At 41.3% G+C, this 26,069-nt stretch overlaps 1 protein-coding gene across 1 annotated transcript in view; it reads right to left on the bottom strand.

Moving 5' to 3' along the window:
- Positions 1–19,927, bottom strand: part of LOC134215581 (uncharacterized) — a 34,528-nt gene extending 14,601 nt beyond the window's left edge. The window contains exons 1-4 of the mRNA XM_062694736.1: positions 19,779–19,927; positions 19,197–19,706; positions 9,051–9,597; positions 8,605–8,994 (exon numbers count right to left, since the gene is read on the bottom strand). Of these exons, the coding sequence (XP_062550720.1) occupies positions 8,605–8,994; positions 9,051–9,597; positions 19,197–19,706; positions 19,779–19,888 (1,557 nt within the window). The 5' untranslated portion in view covers positions 19,889–19,927. The remainder of the gene's footprint in view (positions 1–8,604; positions 8,995–9,050; positions 9,598–19,196; positions 19,707–19,778) is intronic.
- Positions 19,928–26,069: the final 6,142 nt, after the last annotated feature.

Here is a 26,069-nt window from a genome sequence, read left to right on the forward strand (position 1 = left end):
TCGCTTCAAAACATACTTTTCATAGGAGACTCGGAGACCTATAGTGTTATATACCGATTGCCTCAGCTCAACGAATTGAGGTGATATTTGTGTGTGTATGTGCGCAAAAGTTCGCAAAAAGTCTAGCTAATTATTCAGGCACTAACTCTCAACCAATTCGCTCGGATTGGAAATTGTCTCGACTTCCCTGGGCAAAAAAGTATCATCGTGTTAGCCTCATGATATACGAATGCAAAAATGGTAACTTGGCTTAGAAATCTCGCAGTTAATAACTGTGGAAGTGCTTAATGAACACTAAGCTGCGAGGCGGATTTGTCCTAGTGTGGGGATGTAATGCCAATAAGAAGAAGAAGAAGAAGAACTTAATAAGGTGGAAAATAAGTTCAAAATATAGAAAATAGATGAAGGGGCTATAGCCCCCCCTAGGCATCGAGACTAGTTACGCCAATGCATTTTCCGAATAACTTTTCTTGGAAACTCTGCAGAATTTCCATTGGAAAGTTCGGTGAATTTCTTGTGAAAATCAGGATAAGTTTTCCGTGATAATTTTTAACAATTTTCTTTGGAGATTCAGAAGATTTTCCTTTGATATTTCCGACAAATTTCCATTGGCAATCCCCAAGAAAAAGACGTAGACATTCCTAAGAGTTTCCCGTGGAAATATAGAATTTCCCACGGACATTCCGGAAAATTTACCAGAAAAGTGCAAATTTTGAAGAGATTCCGAAGAATTTCTTTTGAAAATTACTAAGTTTTTTTTATGAAAGTTCCCAAAAGCTTCCGAAGAGAATATCACAGCAAGCCATGCGCGCTTTAAAATTCGTTGTCACGTTTTCGTTCGATTTCGTAAAGTTTATAAGATTCGGCTGATGATTTAACTTTTAAAGAAAAAAAAAAGCGAACTAAAGTTTTTTCTACACGTTTGTTACTTTTACTGGGAAGTTCGTTGTATTTTTTTCTGAGTTTCGAATCACCTGAAAAATTTGAAAGAAAAAGTAAAGACATCCAGTTTTCGGACCATGTGGTCCCGTGAAAGCAAGGTAAATATAGGGAAGAACAGGGCAAAACGCATCCGCAGGGAAAAACGGCCTCACTCATAAATTCACTAATATAATCTTTTGTAGGACATCTCTGAACAAATGTTATCATTACAATATTAGTTTTTCTGTATCAAGCTCAATGGAAAAATGAGCAAAATCCCTTCATTTTCACTTGAATTTTACAATATGTGATTCTTTTACCACATTGATAAGATTTTCGATCAATACGTTGTCTGGAGCAAAACCGAATGTAATGTCATGTACCAGGTCGTTCGTTGTTGGGCCGTTTATCGCCAGTCTCCCTGATTTCCTCGATTGCGCATAGCCAGCGAGTGCCAGAGCCGATGTCCTCTCCCAGATTATCTGCTAAACATGACGTCCAGCCCACTGTAATCTGCCGTATTTTATCTGCATGCTGAATTCTGCATTTTAATACACGTGATTCATGCGTCTACGCCATAAACCATTTTTCACCACGCCGCACAGTGGCTAAAATCGTGTTTTTAGCGCGTTTATTTAATAATATCTTTATTGTGTGATTGAGCGTTATGGCGTCTTCGAGACATTTTATCAGTAAGTCGACGCGCTTCTTTAGAGGTATTCATCCTTATGATCAATCCCCCTAAAAGTGATATGAAAAAAATATTTTTTGCACTTCACAACATATAAAGTTGGATTCTTCATAAAAGTTGTAGCAGAAGTTCTCCTGAAAAACTTTGTCGAATACACCAAGTTCGGAACTTCAATACTTTTGGAGATTTATTGAATTTTTAGCGAACAAGTTTTGAGCATGTTCGATGTATAAGCATTCAAGCACATGGAGACGCATGGTGCATTAGTTCATCAACTCTTTGAAGGGTGATTGATTTCTACCTTGCATAGTAGGAAATGGTTTTTGATGAAACATTCCTTACATTCGCTTACAACTCTACAGTTCAGGTATTATTTTAAAGTTCATTACTTGTACTTTGTTATGCGTATGAGATTGACTGCCACAATTTGCACCTTGTCAAGTTGCAGTTATATCAAATATGACTAAAAAATTCAATAAAACTGTTATAACATTTTATTTTTAAAGTTTTTAAGTCACAATAGCCACGAAACGGCGTATTTTAATATTATCTAAAACTTTCTAGAACATGCACAAAATGTAGATATTAAAGTGAAAAAGATATGATAAAAAAAGACATTTTAATCGGTTGTCTGCATAAAACGTAAAAAAATTCCAAAAGTAACAGAATTACGAACTTGGTGTCTTCGACAAAGTTTTTCAGGAGAACTTCTGCTACAACTTTTTGAAGAATCAAACCTTATATGTTGTGAAGTCGAAAAAATAAATTTTTCATCTCACTTTTAGGGAGATTGATCAGTAAACTGAATACCCCCAAAGAATCGCATGAACTTATTGATAAAATGTCTCGAAGACATCATTACGCTAAATTGCATAATAAAGATACTATTAATTAAACGCGCTCAAAACACGATTTTAGCCACTGTGCGCCGTCAAGTATTGAGCGCTGTATTTTCCGCTCAAGCACTACGTGAGTTCAATAGTCTGGATCTTTTAACGTCCATGCTTCATGGTCATATAGGGCGTTATGTACAGAGATAGATTGTCTGTGTCTGTAAGCTGCGTTTAATACGTTAAGACAAAACAAACAACCATGCGTTCACAATTATTGTACATGCAATTGAGTCATTTTTCTCCACTCACCATTCGGGCGTTTTGCCCCATTTCAAAAACATATTTTAAATGCGCTGTTTTGATGAGACGGTCAAGGTGAGGGCACTCACGACGGCGGTGAATCTAAGGGTTAAAGACCTGGACGAGATCACCGAAGTCGAAGAGCTCGTCACGGCACTGCGGCGACAGTGTGAAGTGGAGACGCCCACCGCCGCCGTTCGGCTACGGAATGGTCCGGCAGGGACGCAGGTAGCATTGGTTCGGCTATCTGTAGCGGACGCCTCCAAGGTAGTCAAGTTAGGGAGCGTCAAGGTGGGATGGTCGGTGTGCCCTTGATCTAATAGGCATATACGAGCAACTCGAAGTTTGCTTCAAGTGCCTGGAACCGGGGCACAAGCAATGGGACTGCAAAGGCCCTGACAGAAGCAAGATCTGCCGACGCTGCGGATTGGTCGGACATAAGACACAATGCTGCACGAACCCTCCCAATTGTTTGATTTGTTCCAGCAAAGCTGCGAACAGCAAGCACCCCATGGGGGGTTCGAAGTGCCCGGCGTTTGAGCGTGCTGTAAAATCACAGTGCAGGTAACGCAGCTAAACCTGAACCACTGTGATGCAGCCCAGCAACTGCTGTGTCAGATAGTTGCTGAATGGGGGACGGATATCGTCGTCAGATAGTTGCTGAATGGGAGACGGATATCGCCATCATAGCGGATCCTTACCGGGTACCCGCCAGGAACGGTAATTGGGTCACCGATGGGTCTAAAATGGGGGCGATATGGACAACGGGGAAATACCCAGTCCAAGAGTTGGTATCTTCGACACACGAGGGCTTCGTCATTGCCAAAGTCAACGGGGTCTTCTTCTGCAGCTGCTATGCGCCTACTCAATGGTCGATCGAGCATTTCGGTCGTATGCTGGATTGTTTGACGGCTAACTTGATGGGGCGTAGACCAGTGGTGATAGCGGGGGACTTCAACGTTTGGACTGTGGAATAGGAAAGCAGATCCTGCTGGAATCACTGGCCATATTGGATGTGGATTTGGCCAATGTCGGTACCAAAAGTACCTACAGTTGGAACGGGGCCGAGTCGATTATCGACGTTAGTTTCTGGAGCCCTTGCCAAACGAGTAGTTCGAACTGGAGGGTAGTTGATGGCTACACTCACAGCGACCACCTGGCGGTTCGCTACAGTATCGACTATACGACCAGCATTCAGCGGACGGAAGAAGGGGCGAGGCCTAGCTCTCGTATGTGGAAGACATCGTACTTCGACGACGAGGTGTTTAAGGAAGCGCTCCGCCGCGAGCACAATACCCTCGGTCTGAGCGGTGAGCAGCTGGTAACAGTACTCTCGCGTGCATGTGATGCCACCATGCCTAGGAAAATCCACCCTAGGAATGGGAGGCCACCGGCTTACTGGTAGACTCAAGTTATTGCGAACCTGCGCCGCGAGCACGCACAGAAGAGGAGCGTGTTGAACGATGGGTGGCGTTCGTGGCTGCTAGAGCCGCTCTGAAGATTAGATCAAGTAAAAAAGCCTGTTTCTAGGGCCTGTGTCAAAGTGCCATCGCGAATCCATGGGGTGACGCCTATAGGGTCGTAATGGCCAAGACACGTGGGGCGATGGCCCCTACAGAGCGGTCTCCAGAGATGCTGGAGAAGATCATCGCGGGACTCTTCCCACGTCGTGACCCAAGTTCCTGGCCTCGCTTTATGGAGCTGCCAGGAGCCAGGGTGGCCGACAAGGGGAAGAGTAACTGTGGCGGAACTTGCGGGGATTGCACAGTCCCGTTGGTGTAGGTAAGGCGCCAGGATCGGATGGTATTCCGAACCTAGCCATCAAAGCGGCCATTGCTGAGGCTCCTGAGATGTTCAGATCTGTCATGCAGAGATGCCTGGACAAGGGAGTCTTCCCTGAAGCATGGAAAAGGCAGAGCTTGGCCCTATTGCCAAAGGCGGGAAAACCACCGGGGGATCCGTCGTCATATAGACAAATATGCCTGCTTGATATGGCGGGGAAGGTGCTCGAGAAATGCTCTTCTTAACTAAATCCGCGGAGGGGAGTTCGCTATTTTTCAGTAGTGACTCTCGACGTGAGGAATGCATTCAATAGTGCCGTCTTGGAATTCCCGAGTACCTGTACAAGATTCTCGGAAGCTTCTTCCAGAATTAAGTACTGGTATACGACACGGAGGCGGGGCGGAAATGCGTTGACATATCCTCAGGGGTTTCGCTAGGTTCCATACTGCGTCCGGTGTTATGGAACGTCATGTACAACGGTGTCTTGAGATTGAAGTTCCCGGTGGGCGTGGCAATCGTCGGCTTCGCTGACGATATTACGCTGGAAGTCTACGGCGATTCGTTCGAAGAGGTGGAGTTGACTGCAGCCCACTCGATCGCAATTGTGGAGGAGTGGATGAGTTCCAGGAAGTTAGAACTGGCTCACCACAAGACTGAGGTGGTTGTTGTTAACAACCGAAAGTCGGAGCAACAAGCGGTAATAAGGGCAGGCAACTGCGCGGTCATCTCTGAACGCTCCATCAAACTCTTGGGGGTAATGATCGACGATAAGCTCATCTTTGGTAGCCACGTCAGTTATGCCTGCAAGCGTGCCTCCACAGCTATAGTGGCATTGTCCTGGATGATGTCCCATAGCTCTGCACTTTATGCCAGCAAGCGCAAGCTTCTGGCTATTGTCGCTTTGTCCATACTGAGGTATTAAGGCACGGCCCTGCGTATTAACTGCTACAGAACGAAGTTAGAAAGTACGTATAGGCTCATGTGCCTAAGAGTTGCGAGCGCGTACCGTACCGTGTCGCACGATGCACTTTGCGTCATCGCCGATATGATGCCTATTGACATCGTTATCGGTGAAGACAGAGAGTGCTTCGAAATGCGCGGCACGAGAGGCATCCGTAGGACTGTCAGGTTGGCCTCAATGGTCAAATGGCAGCGTGCGTGGGACAGTTCCACTAAGGGTAAATGGACACATAGGTTGATACCGGAGATAGGTACGTGGGTCAAGAGGAAATCACTTTCCACCTGACCCAGGTCCTTACAGGCCATGGTTGCTTCAGACAGTACCTACACCGGTTTGGACACTCGGCCTCGCCCGAGTGTCCGGTGTGCGCAGGTTTAGAGGAAACGGCAGAACACGTGTTGTTCGTGTGCCCGCGTTCTCGCACAATGCGTGACCACATGCTTGCCACATGTGGTCTGGACACTACCTCGGACAATCTAGTCCGGAGGAAGTTGGCTGGAACGCCGTTTTATCGGCTATCGTCCAAATCGTCTCGGGGCCACACAGAAGGTGGCGCGTGGACTCGAGGAATGGCTAGTTCAGGCGCAAATAAGAGGTGGTCCAAGGGTTCGGAGTCGGCTTCATGGGTCATACCGGTGCCCTGTGGTCGAACTCGATTCTTTTATCGAACAAGTGGCCGCGCGAAGAACAACATGGTATCGTCGCTTTCGCGGCGTCGGTAAATCTGGCGGGTTTCGAGCCCGAGGACGGAAGGCTGGGGCAGGCGTAGGCACCGCGTCGGCAAGTCCCTCTGTGTGTTGGCGAATAGGCCCTATCGCAGAGAGGTCAATTTGGGGTGCACGCGGCATCATCATTCTTGGTACCAGCCGTGCAGAGGGAAGCAGGCGCGAAGTCGACCCTTCCCACCTTCCGAGGACATAAGGCGTGGTAAGACCACCTAGAAAGCTGGCATTGCGCTGGCACGATACCATGGTGTTCTTCTAAAAAGCGAGTCACGATGTTCGGTGCTGCAAGGACATGCAGCTAACCTCGAGGGTACTTTCTGGTTGTACCGAAGGGACTATGGGCTTGGCGGCAATGCAAACGGTTTAGCGGGTCGGGATGAAGTCCTGCCTTCCTCGTTTGCTGATGAAGGTGGTCCCAAATCCCGCACTTCCTGGACGTCCAACCCAGGATGTCTGTTGAGCAGGAATTGCTTAGAAATTGCATTGCTTAGGAAGAAAAAAAACACAGTCATCGCCTCAATTCATCGAACTGAGACGATCGGTATATAACACTATGGGTCTCCGGGTATTCTATAAAAAGTTTGTTTTTGTAGCGATCATATAGCCTTTACGTATACTTAGTATACGAAAAAGGCAAATCGGGAAGTGTGATGAATTGTTTGTGTGAAATAGTGACATGAAAAAGGAGCAGTTGCATCGAGTTCATATTCAAGCAAATTGGTTTTGGCATTGTCTGGTGGGTGGGTAAGTTTTTTTTGTGTGAAACGATGACATAACAGAAGCCTTTTTTTCACTGTTTTGGTATAGGAGATATGGTCAATAAGCGCCCCCTAAGCAAATCTTTCAATTAAACAGTAATTTCATCCGAAAACATGTACCTTCGAAAGTTTTAACATGTAGTTTCGAAGTACTTATCAATATCGTCGTCGGGGGTGACAATGAGTCACTGTTTTTACCACATAGAATACTCGTGGAATAGATTTAATGTATATGATGATAAGAAAACTAAATTATAAGATACCTTTTTGAACAAGTTTGTCAGACCCATTGTCACCCCGATAACGGTAATCTTGCATATCAGTCATTATAATCAACCAACCAACTGAATTTATAACCGAACGATTGTCTTTGCAGATAGTATTTCGACCACAACTGTGTGGTCGAAATACATATCTGCAAAGATATCGAAATAATTTGTGGAATTAAATGGTGGTTACTTAACTCGTCTAGACGGTTGAATACATTCCACTAAAAAAAGCTTAAAATATTTTTTCCGAACGATTTTTTTTTTCAAAATTGAGAATTGCCATTTTTTACAACGATTTTTTACAGCGATTCAACGATTTAAAAATGATAATCAAAATAATCCATTATTTTTCATAACAGTTTTTTTAGTCTTTATTACCGAGACTTTCAGCCCGAGGCTGGGTCGTCTCGATAATCAAAATTTACAAACTCTTCTGCACAATATTAGTGTCAGCCCTATCCTTAAAGATAGTCAATGTATCAGTCTGATGCCAATAAGAAGGAAATATTTTTGTATCTAAAGAAAAAGAATTGAGGAGCGCCCGAAAGAGCCATTTTTTATTTTTAATACAGAGCTTTCGACTAAGTTTTTTCGTTTGACGGCTGAAAATGTATTTTTTGGCTACAGTCGCTTACGATTTTGATACAAAAAATGGGTTATAAACCAAGAAAAGGTGGTTCTTATTTTTATGATTTTTTTCACTAGTGAGCACGCGTGTTAGCAAAAGAAAGCGACGAGATTGATGCCGTATTTCTTTGTTTTCCGATGAGATGAATATATGTATGGAAAACGGAACAGTTCCCCTATAGGTGTTGTGTAGTTCCAAAAAATAAAAATAAAAGTCTACGTAGACTCTTGGTGTACCCATGTACCCAAGGGCTGAAGATGAAGACCTTCATAATAAAGAGTAGAAGGTCTGCGTGGTTTATGGACAGCCCTAAAATATATTCGCGTGTCCAATCCGAATATGACAATTCAAGTTGCGATGCGCTTACTATTTATTACAGTTTACGTCACGCTTTTCAGTACTCACAAATAACTACTGATTATAATGTGCAAAATCATTCCAACTAAAGATAGTGGAATCCACTACCTACAATGCAAACGATCTATGTGTATACAGTCATCGTTGATTGCATTTCACGTATGAATTGTAATTGTGAATAAAGTGGCGTACTTCAAGCGGAGCCCACATCAGAGACACATGCTTTCAATCAAAGTTGGTTCGTTTTCTGTATCTCTCATAGAATATTGGCGCCAAAACACTCATATACAGTTAAGCAGGTAGTAGGTAATGATCATTAGTGAAATGAGAGTTGCTACCTTGCATGTCATCCATTATGTCTTTCCGAACAATTTATTCATTTTTGCTTCTTATCGTTATCGCTTGTATGCTTTGAACGTACAGATAAAACGTTTGTCAGCAATGATTTCGCACACATGATCAAGATAATCAAAGTAAACAGCAAAAATAGTTTCACGTCGTACAGATCGCTCTTCCACAGACTCATCCATTTGGATGGTGATTGAATGCGGTCGCAGTTCGGGTGACGGAGGGCCCACTCAATCCACCAGATCGCACGTTTCAAGGGGTGCTCGGGTTGATCTCGAAACAGTGATGATCGAGCTCTCATGTTCTCTCTATAGATTGGATTACCAAGAACTTCCTTCAGAGCACTGCGAATCTTGTCAGCCGTTAGTGAATTGTGGTTCAATTTGACTGCCACACCTGCCTGAACAGATTTGTGTAGATTCTGAAAATAAATAATGACATGAAACTGCTTTTAAACATACTAAAAATCGGTCTCACTCGGTATTGATCACAGATAAACGGGATTCCTATCATGGGAACTCCGTGCCACGTTGCCTCATGCGTGCTCAGCATTCCGCCATGCGTTATAAACGCTTTAATGTTTCGATGGGCCAGAATGTCATTTTGGGGCAGAAATTTTTTAATTAGAACATTTTTCGGTAAATCGAATTTAAGGTCAGATTCGAATTTCCATACGAAATTATACTGAGGGAATTGTCGGAATACATCTAGGAACATCTGAATCCGCTCATCACCGAGGCCGCTGCTCATCACGTTCGTCCCCAGCGAGAACAACACTGCTCCATTGGAACCGGCTTCAACGAAAGATTTAATGTCAGCAGGAAGAGCTTTTGCTTGGAGGACCTGTAGTCCACCCACAGGAATATGGTTAGGGGGAACGGATTCCGCAAAATCAACTGAGTAGTGATGGTTGACCAGCAGTAAGGAAACGCGTTTCTCCAACTCTGATGCACTTGGAATGGCGTATTTGTGGTATTCTCGCATCATCTTTTCTATTTTGGGCAGGAAAACACCATGACGGTAGCTGAGAAAAAGATACATTTAGTTAGTGTTTCATAAACTTTCATAATTCTTTTTATTTCATTTACCAATTGTGTGATGGAATGTCACCTTGAAGATCAAAACAAAAAACGTGTCCATCGTATATACATTATTGAGACCAAATGTTGTCTTACAAAAAACCCTGATTAATCCACGTGTGCCTTTCTCGTGCGTAATAAAAATAGTATTTTGGCCAAAACTTCGTAGCCAATACTCCGATCTGGACAATGGACAACACCATGATAGGTGGAGCCCAAGAGAGCTCAGTCCTTATTATCTTCACTGGTCGAGTCCAGTCGCGAAAGCAGTTAAGCTTCTACTCTATCAGCTAACAAAATTAAGATATAAAATTGTTGACTTTTCGATCGAAGTTTCTTATGGAGTCTAAAGTATGTTCAATTTCCAATAAACTCGACTTCGTCACCTCCTATACAAATTCGTGGCGATTATTAAGCGATTATAAAGCTCAAAATTGTTTCGTATCGTGGCCTTGCCCTCGATGTGTTGATGGCTATCCTGAACCTGGTTAGCTCTCATCCTCTTAATGCCACTCGCCATAATATCATAATTGTCATCGACGAATACAAATAGCTTCTTCTTCTTCATTGGCATTACATCCCCCACTGGGACATTACCGCCTCGCAGCTTAGTGTTCATTAAGCACTTCCACAGTTATTAACTGCGAGGTTTCTAAGCCAAGTTACCATTTTCGCATTCGTATATCATGAGGCTAACACGATGATACTTTTATGCCCAGGGAAGTCGAGGCAATTTCCAAACCGAAAATTGCCTAGACCGGCACCGGGAATCGAACCCAGCCACCCTCAGCATGCTCTTGCTTTGTAGCCGCTCGATTAGTAGTACTCGTTAACACCATTTTTGAAAAATAGCGTATACGTCACTTTTTCAGATTACGGCAGGACACCATTAACCCTTATGCGGCCAACAAAAAAAAAACACGTGGATGGCCGACAGGGTACCCGTGTTCCCATAAATTGATATTCTCATATCTTCAACAATTTTCAACCGATTTATATAATTTTGACAGTTTTGGAAACAGAAACTCATATACTTTTTGCCCATAGTCAAGGTTTTCAGCTTATGCCCATGGTTATACAAGAAATCTTTGAAGTAAGGCTTAAGAGTCTACACGCGTAACCAAAGGCCATTCCACCAGTTTCAAATATGCTACAAGCTCTTTGCGCTTCTTAGAATTGAAGGTGTTCACAGTATATGCTTCGGGTAATGCAAAAATCCCTGAAATGAGGTCTTAGTCATCCGAGAAATCTCTGGAGTAAAGCCTAAAGATCTACTCGCGTAACCAAAGGCCTATAATGCAAATTCAAATACGGTACATGCTCTTTGTGGTACTTAGCATAGAATGCGTTCACAGTATATGTACCGAGTCATCCAAGAAATCTCTGGAGTAAGGCCTTAAGGTCTACACTCGTAACCATGGGTCTATGGACTTGTCTCAAAAGTGGTACATGCTCTTTGCGCATCTTGAAATCAAATGTGATCACAACATATGTTCTGCGCTTTCGAAGAAATCTCTCGGATAAGTTCTCTGGCGCCTTCATTGCATATGTTCATGGTCATCCAAGAAAACCCTGGAAAAGGCCTTCAGGTCTACACGCGTAACCAGAGATCTTTTCGATTGTTTCAAAAGTGGTGCATGCATTTTGTAGTACATAGAAAAGAGCGCTTTCATTGCATATGTTGATGGTCATCCAAGCAAATTCTGGAAAAGGCCTTAAGATCTACACGCGTAACCAGAGATCTTTTAGATTGTTTCAAAACTGGTACATGCCCTTTGTGGTACATAGAATAGAACGCTTTTATTGCATATGTTCATGGTCATCCAAGAAATCCCTGGAAAAGGCCTTAAGATCTACACGCGTAACCAAAGATCTTTCAGATTTTTTCAAAAGTGTTACATGCCCTTTGTGGTACATATAATAGAATACGTCCATTGCATATGTTTATGGTCTTCCAAGCAAATGCTAGAATAGGCCTCAGAATCTTCACACGTAACCAGATATCTTTCGGATTGTTTCAAAAGTGGCATATGCCCTTTGTGGTACATAGAATATACCGCTTTCATTGCATATGTTCATGAGTATCCAAGAGAACACTTGAACAATCCTCAAGAACTTCTCGCGTAACCAGAGTTCTTTCGGCCTATTTGAATAGTTATACATGCCTTTTATGGTACGTAGAATATAATGCACCCATTTTAAATGTTCATGGTCATCCAAGAAAACCCTGAAGTAAGGCATTAGAATCTACACCGGAGATATATCAGCCTGTTTTAAATTTGGTACATGCCTTTGGGGTCCATGAATAAAATGCGTTCATGGCATATGCTCATGGTCATCCTTGAAATTTATGGAGTAAGACTTCTAGGCTTACACGAATATCTAGAGGGTCTTTAAGGTCACTCCTTGTGCCGCCTCCGTATCGATTGGTGTGCCCCCGAAAACGCGAGCACTTTGAAACTTGGATACCGTGAGGAGTGTCCCTCATCTAATTTTAATATGGTGCATGATCTTTGCGATATTATCCCGTTTTTTCCCTCACGTTCTCGGCGTGAAGTTGTATCGTTCCAATTTATTTACATTTTGCATTTCCAAAGCATAGACAACTTCATATTAGTGATATGAATGAAATTTGTATACTACCTGGAACCAACAACAACAAGACAAAAATAACTACTTGGAATGCTAATATATCAAGATGAGGTTTCACATCTTGTTTATTCTTCAATAACTGCCCAGAGCTAATGACAACAATTTGAACTACTTGAAATGCAAACATATACCAATAGCCTTCCGGTCGTGGGTTGATCTGCAGATCATTCCTATATGGAGTTCATAGACTACCTAGTACCATGGCAAAAACAAAAACTACAGCAGACGTTCGATAACTGCAAGCCATTTAACTGCAATGCTTTTTAACTGCAATTCGATAGTTGCAACAGTTTTACAGTTATCGGACCGCTAAACTTCAAACCGATGTCAGACTCAATGACAGCTGCATTGCGCTGCACATTCATATGCACTTTTATTGCATCCGACGTCGATTGACAACCGTTTGACGTCTAGAGTGCGTTGCAGTTATCGAACGGCATTCGATAACTGAAAAGTCAATATTTTGCAGTTATCGAACGGCTACTGTACTAGGAATGCGTACATTCACTCAGATGAGGTTGACCCGATTTTGTCACTCCCAGATTTTGTCTACCCCTGATTTTGCCTAACCCGATTTTATTACGTTTTCTACCCAATTTGCCGCAAACAATAAAGATTTTCATGAGATAACTTTCACTGCCTGTAGCTTATTATGAATCATTTATGAGTACCTGTTAATAAGTTTGTAAGTCTCTTCGACAAAAAAATACGGATTCCATTCACGTATTTTGCCTTGCCTTCATTACGGAGCCCACGACAATGAAAACAACTACTTAAAATACAAACATATACCAGGAAGGGGTCTCACAACTTGTTTATTTTCAAATAACTGCCTCCATTAAGGAGGTTGATCCATCGACCTTGACTCTATTTCATAGACTACCTGGAGCTCAAGACAACAACAAAAACTACTTGGAATCCAAACATATACCAAGATGGGGTCACAAAACTTGTTTATTCTTCGATAACTGCCTCCATAACGGAGACTGACAGTTCAAGCACAGTTCAAGAGACAATGTATTTCACACGTCAAAGCTGCATTTTAGACAGCTACTCGACAATTTTTTAGCATTAACTAATTTAAGTTTTGACGAAGTTTTACCCAACGGATACTTTTGTGTGTTTTATTTTAATTTTATTTATTGTTTTTGGGGCATTAACGACTACAACGATCGCCTCGATGATGATGATGGATTTTTTACTTTCTTGACGTAATTATTAATTTAACTTTTCTTTGTGTAGTCTACAAGAGTTTGAGCCTCGCGCGCGAAATACAGGTATAAATTATTTCAAATTTAATTTTCGTGTGCCACATTTTGATCTGTTTGAATGATTAGGAGTGAATGACTTTTGTATGGTTACTGCTGAAAGAGTTTTGAATGTTCGATATAGCTATCCAGTAGATTGTTTCGCGGTTAAACTGAAACTTTTGATATCGACGGAGCGGTATCACAAGTGTTGGTGCCTGTATTGTCTAGAATCATGAATACTATAGATACATATAAGTTGTTGAGCGAAAATTGACTTGATACGCGATTCCTGGTGAAACTTTTGAAATCTGTGCGAGAGGTATCACAAGTTTTGCATTTTCATAGAGCTGTATGTATCACTACTGATGCTTTAGCAAGATTGCGGTTTAGGAAAGATCAGTTTTTTTAAATTTATATTTTTTGCTGTATAGTGATGTAAAATATTCAAATTTATATCTGTGATAAAAAATCGGATCGTTTTTCTTTTTGAAATCCGATTAAAATGCATATCAATTAATTATCTTAAAGATAACTCGTCTAGCTCAAACCCTTGTAGGGGTATGTGGCGGGACCATCAATACACAATGGAATGGACAATACACATGTGGAAGTATTGGCTTGAGAAATGGATTGCGAGTGATTTGACTATGCGTCCAATTTGGGAATCTCGAGCTCGTTCAGTAGCCGCTAGGTTGCGAAGGCCGACGGAGGTCCTTCGTAGCTTAGTTGGTTAAAGCACCAGTCTAGCGTACTGTAGGGTCATGGGTTCGAGTCCCATCGAAGGGAAAGTGGTTACCTCCAATACATTTTCCAAATCAACTTCACTATCTTGTTTATCTGTGGTAAGCTGGAAATAATTGAATTTGTGGGGAGGATTGACAAACGATTAACAAAATGCAAATGTTACAAATATGCGATCATGGTATACATGTTGGAAAAAAACGGATTCGGATAGGCGGCCCCCATCGAGGGGGTTTGATAAAACGCTTCGTTCTCGCTCATTTCATGTTGGGACCAAGATTTTTTTTATGTACAGGTTATCCGACTTCGTCAGTAGATGGGAATAACCAGCGGGAGTTCAGTGCGTGATCTCTCATGTTTCGGACAGCAGAACGATCGCGTGGTCGGCCGAATTATTGTGTTCTGCATTGCGCGGCCGGTAATAAAATTAATCAGTTCAGTGCGTGATCTCTCATGTTTCGGACAGCAGAACGATCGCGTGGTCGGCCGAATTATTGTGTTCTGCATTGCGCGGCCGGTAATAAAATTAATCAGTTCAGTGCATGATCTCTCTTGTTTCGGACAGCAGAACGATCGCTTGGTCGGACGAAATATTGTGTCGGAGACGAGCCAGCCTCGGGCTGAAAGTCTCCTTAATAAAGACACAAAAAAAAAAAAAAAAAAAAAAAAAAAAAATTGTGTTCTGCATTGCGCGGCCGGTAATAAAATTAATCAGTTCAGTGCGTGATCTCTCTTGTTTCGAAGCGGGCTTGGTAGTCATATGGCTACTGCTTCTGCCTCATACGCAGGAGGTCGTGAATTCAATCCCAAGTCCGTTCCATTATCCTACTTTTGTATCTTTCTCTTTATTTCTCATATTCTAGCAATCGCTAGAACTGGAAATGGACTTCCATACCGTTTCCATTACTACTCCTATACCTTGAATTTGAGTATTCTAACAGTAATCTGCTAGAATTGGAAATGAACTTATAGAGCTCGTTTCCTACATCCAATTAGAAATTCCATCAGTTACCTTCTCCTATCTATCACATTGGCAGCTCGTTAACCAAGACGGACCTCTGCCTCTCCAACCTAACCCAGAAATTCCAACAAATTCCGCATAAACTCGTGGCAAGTGCAGAGGTATATTCGGCTTGCAGTGGGCGAGTGATTGCATCATCATTTCCTCCCCTTCCTTACATTGACTTGCATTCTGACGTGGCAGGCGCCAGTATGTCCTAACAAATGAGATCACCAGTACTTGTACATTGAAGATGTGTGCTAGTCCCAAGCAAACATCTGTTGGTTCCCTGTGCAAGAACAGCTGATCTGGTCATAATGGAGTAGCAACTACGAGCAGTCAATCAAGCTCAAGCTCAAGCTCAAGATAGGAATAAGCAGCCGGGGGGGGGGGGGGGCTTACGTTTTCAGTGCAAAACGTAAACAAACGAGCATAAATTCCATACAAAAATCCAAGATGGCTGAGTTGGGGATATTGACAAGTCAGAGAACCCCCTAATAAATGCATCCTGGTTGGGACCATATTTTTTTTTCCGCACAGCTGTGTAAAACAAGTTGAAATGCATCATCAGAAACGGTGCCCCCCGCGATTTTGGGGCTTATTAAAAGAAATTTATCATGGGTTATAGCCCCCCGTAACACCTACCGAAAAACGTCTCTCACGGTATGCTACTTTATCGAGAGTGTGTACGGACGTGATAAGTGAGACTTTTTCTCATTCTCCTTTGGATTCAAACCCTGACCATGACCAGCTGTTGCCAGTTGCTGAACTATAATAATATTCCTATGAGATGTTCGTGGCTTAGGGTGTTGATGGGGTGGTCAAATAAGTTTTTTGTGGGTTGTGTTGTTGTCATCTCATGTGGGTTGTGATGATAATCATGGTTTGTTGATGCGTTGTTGAAACCCATCAGCACCTCAAACCACGAACACCTCACAGGAATACTATATATAATAGCACTGTTTGTCTGTCCGGTGACTAGCCAACCAAACGCAGCACGCCGGGAAATTCTCACAAAAAATTAAGTATTTGATACTTCAATTCTTTTTTACTATCAGATGCGGAAAACAAAACCAGTGACAACCAGACACAGCATTTGATGAAAAAAAAAATCACAGACAGCAGACGTTGAAAATTTTGATTTTTTTTAATGTATGAGAAAAAAAAAACACTTGCCACGGGCGCAACTGCGTCCACAAATAAACTAGTGTTATTATAGTTCAGCAACTGGCAACAGCTGGTCATGGTAATCGTGCAACGAAGTGACTTACTGTGTAGTGAACCTTATATTCTTCACCACCCACCCATCATATTGTTAATGGTGCTGGAGCAAATGAGACTAGTGCAGTTTACCCCACCCCATTTGACAGTCCATCGTGTGACCAACACTTTTCTAGACAGGTTGATCAATTTCGAGTATGTTACACAGTAATACACTAATAGACACATGTAATTAATTAACGTATCGCCAATAAAATGACAGGCCCTGATAATGATCCAAACTTCCAGATCGAAACGTTGGCAATGATTTAAAATTATCAACATTATTAGCAACAGATCCAGTCGCAATCCTACAAATAATATATATTCCAGCTCTGGATTGTTACTAAAAGTAGCTATTTTGCCCCATTTTCCAAAAAAAATCCATTTTTGTATGACAGACACGATTTAAAATCAATTGCGGGTAGGTATCTCCATGTTTTCTAATGCTAATTTAAAAGAAAATACGGTTGTTACATATTCCGGCCTTGGATCATGACTGCAAATGGCCGTTTTGCTCATTTGCCCCTAACAATATTTTTTTCTACGATAGCTACGATTTTAAATCGATATGGTCTAACTATTTCCATTTTAATTAATGAGATGAGTGCATTACTCTTGCGTGAAGTTAAGCGTTTTCTACAATGATATGGAAATGCCAATAAAAAGTAAATTTATGCCAATGTTCATACATTCAATTTTCTTTCTCATATGGTCGAAACAAGCGCGATCTTCAATAGTTTGCAGTAGCCATCGAACAAGTAAGTACAGTGCGTGTAGAATTCGTCGCGAGCAGAAGAAAGAATATCTGTTTGATATTCGGTGAATCAGGCGCTTGTATTGCGCTTTGCTTCGGCAAAGTGCGATCTTCCATGGTTTGCAGTAGCTATCGGACAAGTAAATACAGAGTGTTGCGCGTACGTTCGGTCGTCCAAAACGCGACTCTCATCAGTTTTTATATGCCACCGGGCGTGCATTTTTCTCGTAGCGAGATAGCGAATTGGTTTTATTTCCCATCCCATACATCGCATCACTTACTGAAGTGAATGATAAATTATCCTTTGTAACTAAAACCGATATCTTATCCCAAGACAAACGTGGAGATGCAGAGGTATACTTAGTCTCTAGTAGCAACGAGAGTCGGACTAACAATCCTTCCCTTCCTATATGACCGTAAGAACGTGGCCATTATTGACTTTAAATATTTGAGCTCACGAAACGTGTACATTGAAAAAGGGTAGCTAATCCCAAGCCCCATTTATTGCGTTCTCTGTACAATTTCGCAAGTTCTAGTCAATCACGGAGTAGCAACTACGAATTGTGCGGTTATAATGCTCATGCTCATGCATTTTCATACATTCAATTTTCTTTCGATATAATGAATGGCGTAATCTGAATAGGCTATTAGACGTATATGTTCATAATAGAATTAGAGAAGCAAATACAGATTTGATAGGTTCGTTAGGATACGGAAGGTATGAGGATTTTTTCATAGATGTGGATTTGAACAGGAGCGGAGGGCAATATTTGCGACGATATGATTTTGGTCTGCGGGTTTTTCCCCATGTGTTTTTACATATGCGATGTAAAGGATTTGGACACGAAAAATCAAAATATGGGTCCCATTCAAAATGCACGGAGACAAAAACCTGGCGGAAAATTTTCCCGAGGTGTGAGGCGTATTTTCTTTCAAATTAGCATCAGAAAACATAGAAATGGATTATTGCAATCGATTTTAAATGGTAGCTGTTATAGAAAATACTACTTCCAAGGGTAAATGGGGAAAAACGCTCCCTTCCAGTCATTGTCCAAGGCCGGTTGATAAATCTCGTATTTTCTACTAAATTAGCATCCGAAAACATATAAATAAAATAATAAGCCACAATCGATTTTAAATTGTAACTGTCATAGAAAAAATACGATTTTAGGGGTAAACGGCAAATTCCAGTCATGATATAACGTTGGAACAGATACAATTCGTATTTCTACTGAATAAACATCAGTAAACATACAAATAGTTAGCCACTATCGATTTTAAACTATAGCTGTCATTGAAATAACATGACTTTTAGGAATAAATGGGGCAAAACGACCAGTTCCAATAATTCCCATTTTTTAGCACCATTCGATTTGTCGTGGATTTCTCCTTCGGCAAGGTTATTTTTTCCGGGGCAGCAAGTAGCCGCAAAAAATTAGTACCTTTTAGGGGTCGGAATTGTGTGGCGTATCACCTATGTTGCATATACCGCAATGCACCAACCTTGTATGGATTTAACACAATTTTCTTTATAACTTTTTAACGCAATGACCGATTAGTGATCAACTAGAGTTTAAACTTCGTCGAATGCAACTTGTTGCGAGAAAATTGGATAGGGATTATATGAAAAGTTGGCTGGTGCTTTTCGGTTTTCATGTTCTCCAATGTATGCTTTGTATCGTTCCGACAGATCCTATCCCACCCCTAAAGCATTGAATAATTTGCGAAACATCCACAAAATGTACGAAAAAAAACTCTTAGGAAAACATTCTTTGGAATTTAAGTAAAATGAGAAACATAAATATGCACACTCACACAAAATCTTACTTTAAACTGCTGAATTCAATTTGACTAATTAGAAACTCACGTTCACATGATACTTACTAGTCATCATAAAGGTAAACGATGTAGTTGTACAAACGTTGGAAAAAGTTCATATCATGGTCGTAGTTGAGCATTACATACGGCACATACGCATAATGCTTATGACCCCCGATGAAATCCACGGTGTAGGAAGGATTGTTGTACGCGGTGACCCCCACTACGGGTGGATTTCCGAACTTTTGCAACATTCCAAACAGACATGGTCCCAAGGTTATGTCGGCCACTACCAGATCAACCCTAAAGTCATTCGGGTAGCGCATGATGGTATTCATTCCCTGCGAATGTAGCACTCCTTTGCACATTCCGGTCCCCCAGGCGTAGAGACCGCGAACACCACCAAAGGCATTATCGTTTGCCATTTCATTTAAATCCAGAGCTTCGGCCAGAAATGCGTAGGCTTTTTCCAAATGAATGTAGGTCATATTTTCTTTCCTATGAGCTTCCACGTCTGCTGAAACTATGGTTAAATTGTGTCCTCTTTCTGCTAAAGCTTCCATCCATGCTCGATTCCTATGGTTGATGTTTGAATTTTTAAGCTTTGTATCCAAACCGTCATATACAGCATTTCACTTTCACACCTACCATATGTGATGACTATGACTGGGGATCGGAGTTAGACACAAAATGTTCGCTCCGTATATCAAATTTGATATTTGCAACAAACTCACTACTAGCAGTACACATCTGATCATGATGACTGTTGAAACTAAATGATACTTCTATAAACAAAGTACCTTCATTTTGTTACTGAGGGATACAATCAATGTCAGCGAGTTGTAATGCTAATTATTTTATCAAAGGCACAGGGACAACTACCTGGGATGCAGTTCAGCGAAACGATTAGGTAGCAACATGCCAGAGGTTCATCTGGCTAATATTATGATCATGCAGGCGAGATATTATCTAGCTATAAAAGGCACCGCGTAAGTAATAGACTGTTTGGTATGTCATTTAACAGCAAGAGCCTCGGGCGTTCTCTTAATGAATAGAATTGCTTAATTTTATGTAATCACCTAGAAATATGAGAATCATTTGTTTTAGAAATAGTAATTACTTTTTAAAATTCTACAATAACAGATTGATAATTTGATTTTTTCATTTCAGGTAAATAGTTGAACATCCAACTGGTGATTGTTAGATTTCCTAACAGTTCTGTATAAGAACCTACCAAAACATGTATAAGAACTGAGCATATGCGAAAATGCTAGATTCTTTTAAAAATATTGTATGAGACCTTACAATTAATTTTGCAAGCCTTCCTAACAATATTTGTTTGTGACCTTACATTTGTGCCTTTCTCGTACAACAAAGTTGTACCGAAAGGCTATCATTTCACTCCAAATTTGAACTTTTGATAGAAGTCCCGGAGACCCATAGTGTTATATACCATTCGACTCAGCTCGATGAGCTGAACAAATGTCTGTCTGTCCGTGTGTGCGTGTGTGTGTGTGTATGTGTGTGCGTGTGTGTGCACAAAATGCCATAAAAAACATTAGCCAAATTTTCACATAGAAACTCTTAACCGATTTTCTTGCAACAAGTTGCATCCGACAGAGACTAAAACGCTGTTGATCACTATTGAATTTCATAATAATTGCAAATTGCAAAAAATAGATAATATTAGAATAGTGATGAGACATAGTCACATAGAACAATAATGTGTTATGAAAAATGCCTTGCATCTATGAATATTAATGAAGTTTATCCGTGGCTTGCTCCCATTAAGAGTTTCATCGTACTATAAAGATGCTCGTGTTGCACGCATTTAGGCGTAAGTATACTCTTCGTTCAGTTTCGTAGTACCATGAAATTGTCCGAAAGTCAAAATTCGAACATAGGAATTTCGAGAAACTTTTGGCAGCGCCATCTGTCGTCTACTAGTGTAAATTTTCTATCATAACATTAGACGGTGTAACTGTTTTGCCTTTCTTGTACATCATCGAGGTGTAAGCGTAAAGGCTACATTTATTACCTTTTTACGCGAGAAAGGCGCCATCACCGCTAGGTTGATTAATCTGGGTTTTTTGTATAAAATCTAACAATTTCGCATATGCCCAGTTCTTATACAGGTTTTGGTAGGGTCGCTGGTTGGGTGTAGGCAAAACTCAATAACCATTGCATAAACTTGCGGCTCGAATACTCCAATCACTGCTCCAATATTGCAGTTCAAAGCGTGCGCATGTATACTGAGTAGGGTGGCTCAAATTAGTATGGGAAAAACTTTTTTCAATTTTTTTTATGGGCCGCCCTCTTATTCGGTTCTATTTGATGCCCTGATGCTCTGGAAAAAAAATCAGCCAAATCGGTTAACGTTTGGGCGGTGCTAAACTCGTTGGAAGTTTATATGCAGAAATGTATGCAGAAACATCCAAAAACAGTGAATTGCGGTTGGGCGACGCAACTCGAGTCGAGTCGAGTCAAGTACGAGACACTGAAGACGGCCTTACTGTTGAGATCGAAATACGTATCTGTCAAGATACAATTAAGTGGTGGAATTCAATGTGATTGTACAAACTCGTCTTATGACAAGTGAAGACATTCCACTAAAAAGCTCAAAATAATTTTCTTAAACCAATGCCTGTTTTATCGTGTTTCTGTTCAGCTAGTAGACAGTACGCGTGGTCTAGTGGGGCTGCCTACATACCACGTGGACAGGTTTTGGTCAGTTTTTGATACCCCGTCCTCAACGTGGACAATTGCTCATATAAATTTTCTAAAATTTGTATGAACCGTGGACATTCACCATACCCCCCTTCTCCCTAAACTGTCCACGTGGTATGCGGACAGCCCCTTAGTAAATTAATGGGTGCCCGATCGGACGAAATTCGAGTTTGTTGTTCTGATTTTAGCGGTCGGTGCATAATTGTGCATGGCATACTACGATGACAACACCAGATATCAGGTTTTTGTTTCAGTGCTTCAAAGTTTTTCAGGCCTGCGGAAGAACTTTGACAGCTGCGGAAAAACTTTACGGAATCCGCAAAATGGAAATTTTTTAAAAGATCCGCAATATTACGCAAAACATTTGCAAGATCCGGGTTCATTTGCTTTGCTCTGGATGGTTCGTAAGTAACTAACACAAACTTTCCTTTCCAAGGTAGTTTTGGTCCCTTACATCTTCACTAGTAAATGTTGAACTAACATTCCTTTCCTTCCTTCCTAGATTGTAATGCCGTGGCCAGGTTACTGTACATATAGGAAAATGTACTAATCCCAAGTATCAATTTGCGAAAATATACAGTAGATTGCTCAATTGAGCATTGTATAGCCACCCACAATTTGTACAATCACATATGCTATGCTATGCTATGATACTTGCAGTTCTAAAGCTCGACTTAATATCTGCACCCATTGTTTCTTTTCTTAGGGTCTACAGTTAGCCTTGCCAGCAAAGGCGTAGGATTGTCAATCCGGATTAGATTCCAGTCCAGATTTCTTGTGTTGGAAACATTTTTGATACTCTGGGCATAGTGTATTGATTGTACATGGCACACAAGATACATACTCATTAGGGTGGTTCAAAAAATCGATTTTGCTCCACAGTGCTCATCTGATTCTTTACCATGTTCTGAGTATCCTCTGAAAATTTGAGCTCATTTGGATTAAAACTGATTTCGGCACCAACCACAACATCCAATAGTGGTATGTAGGCACCAATCAACAATACTACGCTACGACACTTCTGAATTTGAGCCCAACCACAACATCCAGCACCATTGATAGAAAAAAGAGGATTCGCTGCTACCATCAGTGGCGTTGGATTGCGTGGGTGGGCTCAAATTAGCCCACCAGCGACGTGAAAAGCTTTTGTTTATCAAAGCAGTTTCGCCCTTTTGAAATGTTGATGCCGATTTAGCACAACCCGTTTCAAGTTTGCATGCAAATTAGTATGGGGAAATTTATTTTTTCATTATACTAATGATGATGCTTCCCCATTAAGCGCAGGTTAAAAGAAAACCTACATAGCTAAAAGGGATACTCAACAGCTTTCACCCAACGAAAACCGCATGTTGATTAATTGTCCCAATAATTAGTAATCGATTTTAAGACAGGTTGCGAATCTTTAGTCATGATCGTTAAACTTCTTTGAGGGCATCACTGAAATGTGCAGTGCAACATAGTAGCCTGAATTTGTGTGTGATATCTTTCGCGCTACGAGCAGCAATGTTGCCTGTTGATGAGTTATGCAATTAGCTCCAGAAAACCACGGTATAGATTAAATTCGATTACTAATTATTGGAACGATTAATTAAGACGCGGTTTTCACTGAGTGAAAGCTGTTGAGTATTCCTTTTAGCTAGGTAGGTTTTCTTTTAACATGCGCTTGATGGGGAAGCGTCATTAACAGTATAATGAAAAAATAAATTTCCCCATACTAATTTGCATGCAAACTTGCAACGGCTTGTGCTAAATCAGTTTTAATCCAAATGAGCTCAAATTTTCAGAGGATACTCAGAACATGGTAAAGAATAAGATGAGCACTGTGGAGCAAAATCAATTTTTTGAACCACCCTAATACTCATGCAATGGTGGGCATTAGAGTCCTATAAGAAGAGTAACGTCATGTGCCAAGTTTGACAGGTCTCCTGCTCGTTTGGAACGCGCATTTGTATGGAACCGACAGACGATTCTGTTCCAATTCTGACACTTGACGACACTGTTATTATAGTCACTGTAGCGGGCATAGGAAAGTTTTCAATTATTAATTGAGGAAATGCTAATAGACTTGAAGCCATGCGCATGATTTACGATTTACATATCTAGACCAACATTTGAAAAGGGAGTAACAGCCAAAATTTATGCCTTCCGATTCTTCCTCTACATATATAGCTATATATGTGGAAGAAGAATCAGAAGGAATAAATTTTGACTGTTACGCCCTTTTCAAATGTTGGTCTAGATATGTTCAAATCGAATATTTTAAGTTCTCCATATCATATCAATTGTGTTCTTTACAAAACCAATAGCAACCCATGGTTTAGTTATGTCAAAATCGAATGTTCTAAATTTTCTAAATCACTTAAGAGTTTAGATGAATATTGGACCAAAAAGTAAATTCGTTACAAAACCGATGGCAACCCATCATATTCCGGCAGAAGTGACTATTTCGAAGGGCTTTACGACCCCTCCCAACGGCCTCTGCGAGTTAGGGGGCCTGCCTAGGATGTGGTGGAGTTTGGCAGTGGGCTCTGTTAAACCTCTACAAAAAGCTACATGTATCCGCAAACAGGTCCTATCAAAGCGACCGTGTGTCGCTCACAGCGCACAGGAGCCCAGAGAGTGCCAATTGGCATGGGGAGTGTCCTGTCCCTACTTCGGCAGGGTAGTGCGTGTGCTGCTTCAGCTGAGAGCAATCGATCTGCTTGCAGATTCTGCAGTTTGTAGAAGTTTGCGAAGGACTGCGCATGCTGAGGCAGAAGTGTCGTAGCGTAGTATTGTTGATTGGTGCCTACATACCACTATTGACTCCTCCAGGAATGCCAGTAGAGTGTTGGGGTGAGCACCAAAATAAGACTCGCATGGGGCGAGTGACATTTGGAGAAGCTGCTTCGGCGGCAGGGTGGTAGTGGATTGAATCCATACACCCACAGTGATGCACAAATGGTGCACGGGGAGTGTCCCTACTTCGGTAAGGTAGCGTGTGGTCTGCTTCAGCAGAAAAGTGAGTGATTGACTTGTTCTGAAGAAGGAGTGTCCTAGCGGGTAACCGGCATCGTCACCCCGAGGCATGGCTGAAGTTTGTGTATAGACTGCACATGCTGAGGTAGGAGTGTCTTAGCGTAGTATCTATAGGCCCAGGCAGTTACCGTTATTGAGTCCTCGAGGCATGGCAGTGAAGTGTTAAAGTGATCTTCCAAATGAGTCTCAAATGGTGTGAGTGCTTGCGTGTATGAGTACATTAATTACAGCCTATCCTCCAGAAGTAATGCTGGAAAGCTGTCCCGAGGGGAAGTAGACCTGGTGAACAAATTGGATTTTGTGAACTCAAATAATCGTTTTGCACATATTTAAATCGCTTTGTTGACTTGGTAGACCACTTGGTCTGAGCTCCAGAATGATTTGAAAAACTTAGAATATCCGATTTGCACATATATAACATGTAAATTATGCGCATGGTCTCTAAGTATCTTTGAGGTCATTTAGATTGCAACTGGTTTTGAACTAAGACCAGTTGACTTGAAAAATCTATTGGTTTTAAATGATTCGAAAAACTTAGAACATTCTATATGGACATAACTTAATCGCAAATCATGCGCATGACTTCTATGGGCCTGTATGGACACCATGGGTTGCTATTTATTTTGTACCGAGTTCAGTTGACTTGGTAGATCAATTAGTCTGAGCTTCAGAATGATTTGAAGAAATTAGAACATCCGCACAAAAAATCATGCACATGGCCTCTAAGGACATGTATGGGCACCATAGGTTGCATAGGTTGCTTCGTACCAAACGTAATTGACATGGTAGACCAAGGCTCTGAAATCCAGAATAGTTTGGAGAACCTAGAACATCTGTAAAAATATTGTCTGCCAACTGACGATGCTTCCTCCGGCGATTACAGGATGTAGGTGTGACCGATTAACAATCTGAACAATCAGTTTCGGAAAATTTATGAGCTGACGGTTATTATGGGTATATAAGCATGTGAGTTTGGCTGAGAAATGTCTGAGATATTGTTACGCCAAATCAGGGTCGATATGGCCCATAAGTGCGAGTTTTTGGAGCCCTTCGGGAACATCGTCAACGTTCAGGAACATAGTTTCCCATGAAATGTTTGGATGTTTTCATACATTGATTTTTTTTCTCCTTTTTCATTGCTTTGATATAGTTTTTTTTAAATTATCAGGTAATAATGTTGCATTTTGAAACGTC

This window comes from Armigeres subalbatus, chromosome 2 (genome assembly GCF_024139115.2).
Source record: "Armigeres subalbatus isolate Guangzhou_Male chromosome 2, GZ_Asu_2, whole genome shotgun sequence".
In the NCBI taxonomy this organism is placed as follows: domain Eukaryota; kingdom Metazoa; phylum Arthropoda; class Insecta; order Diptera; family Culicidae; genus Armigeres; species Armigeres subalbatus.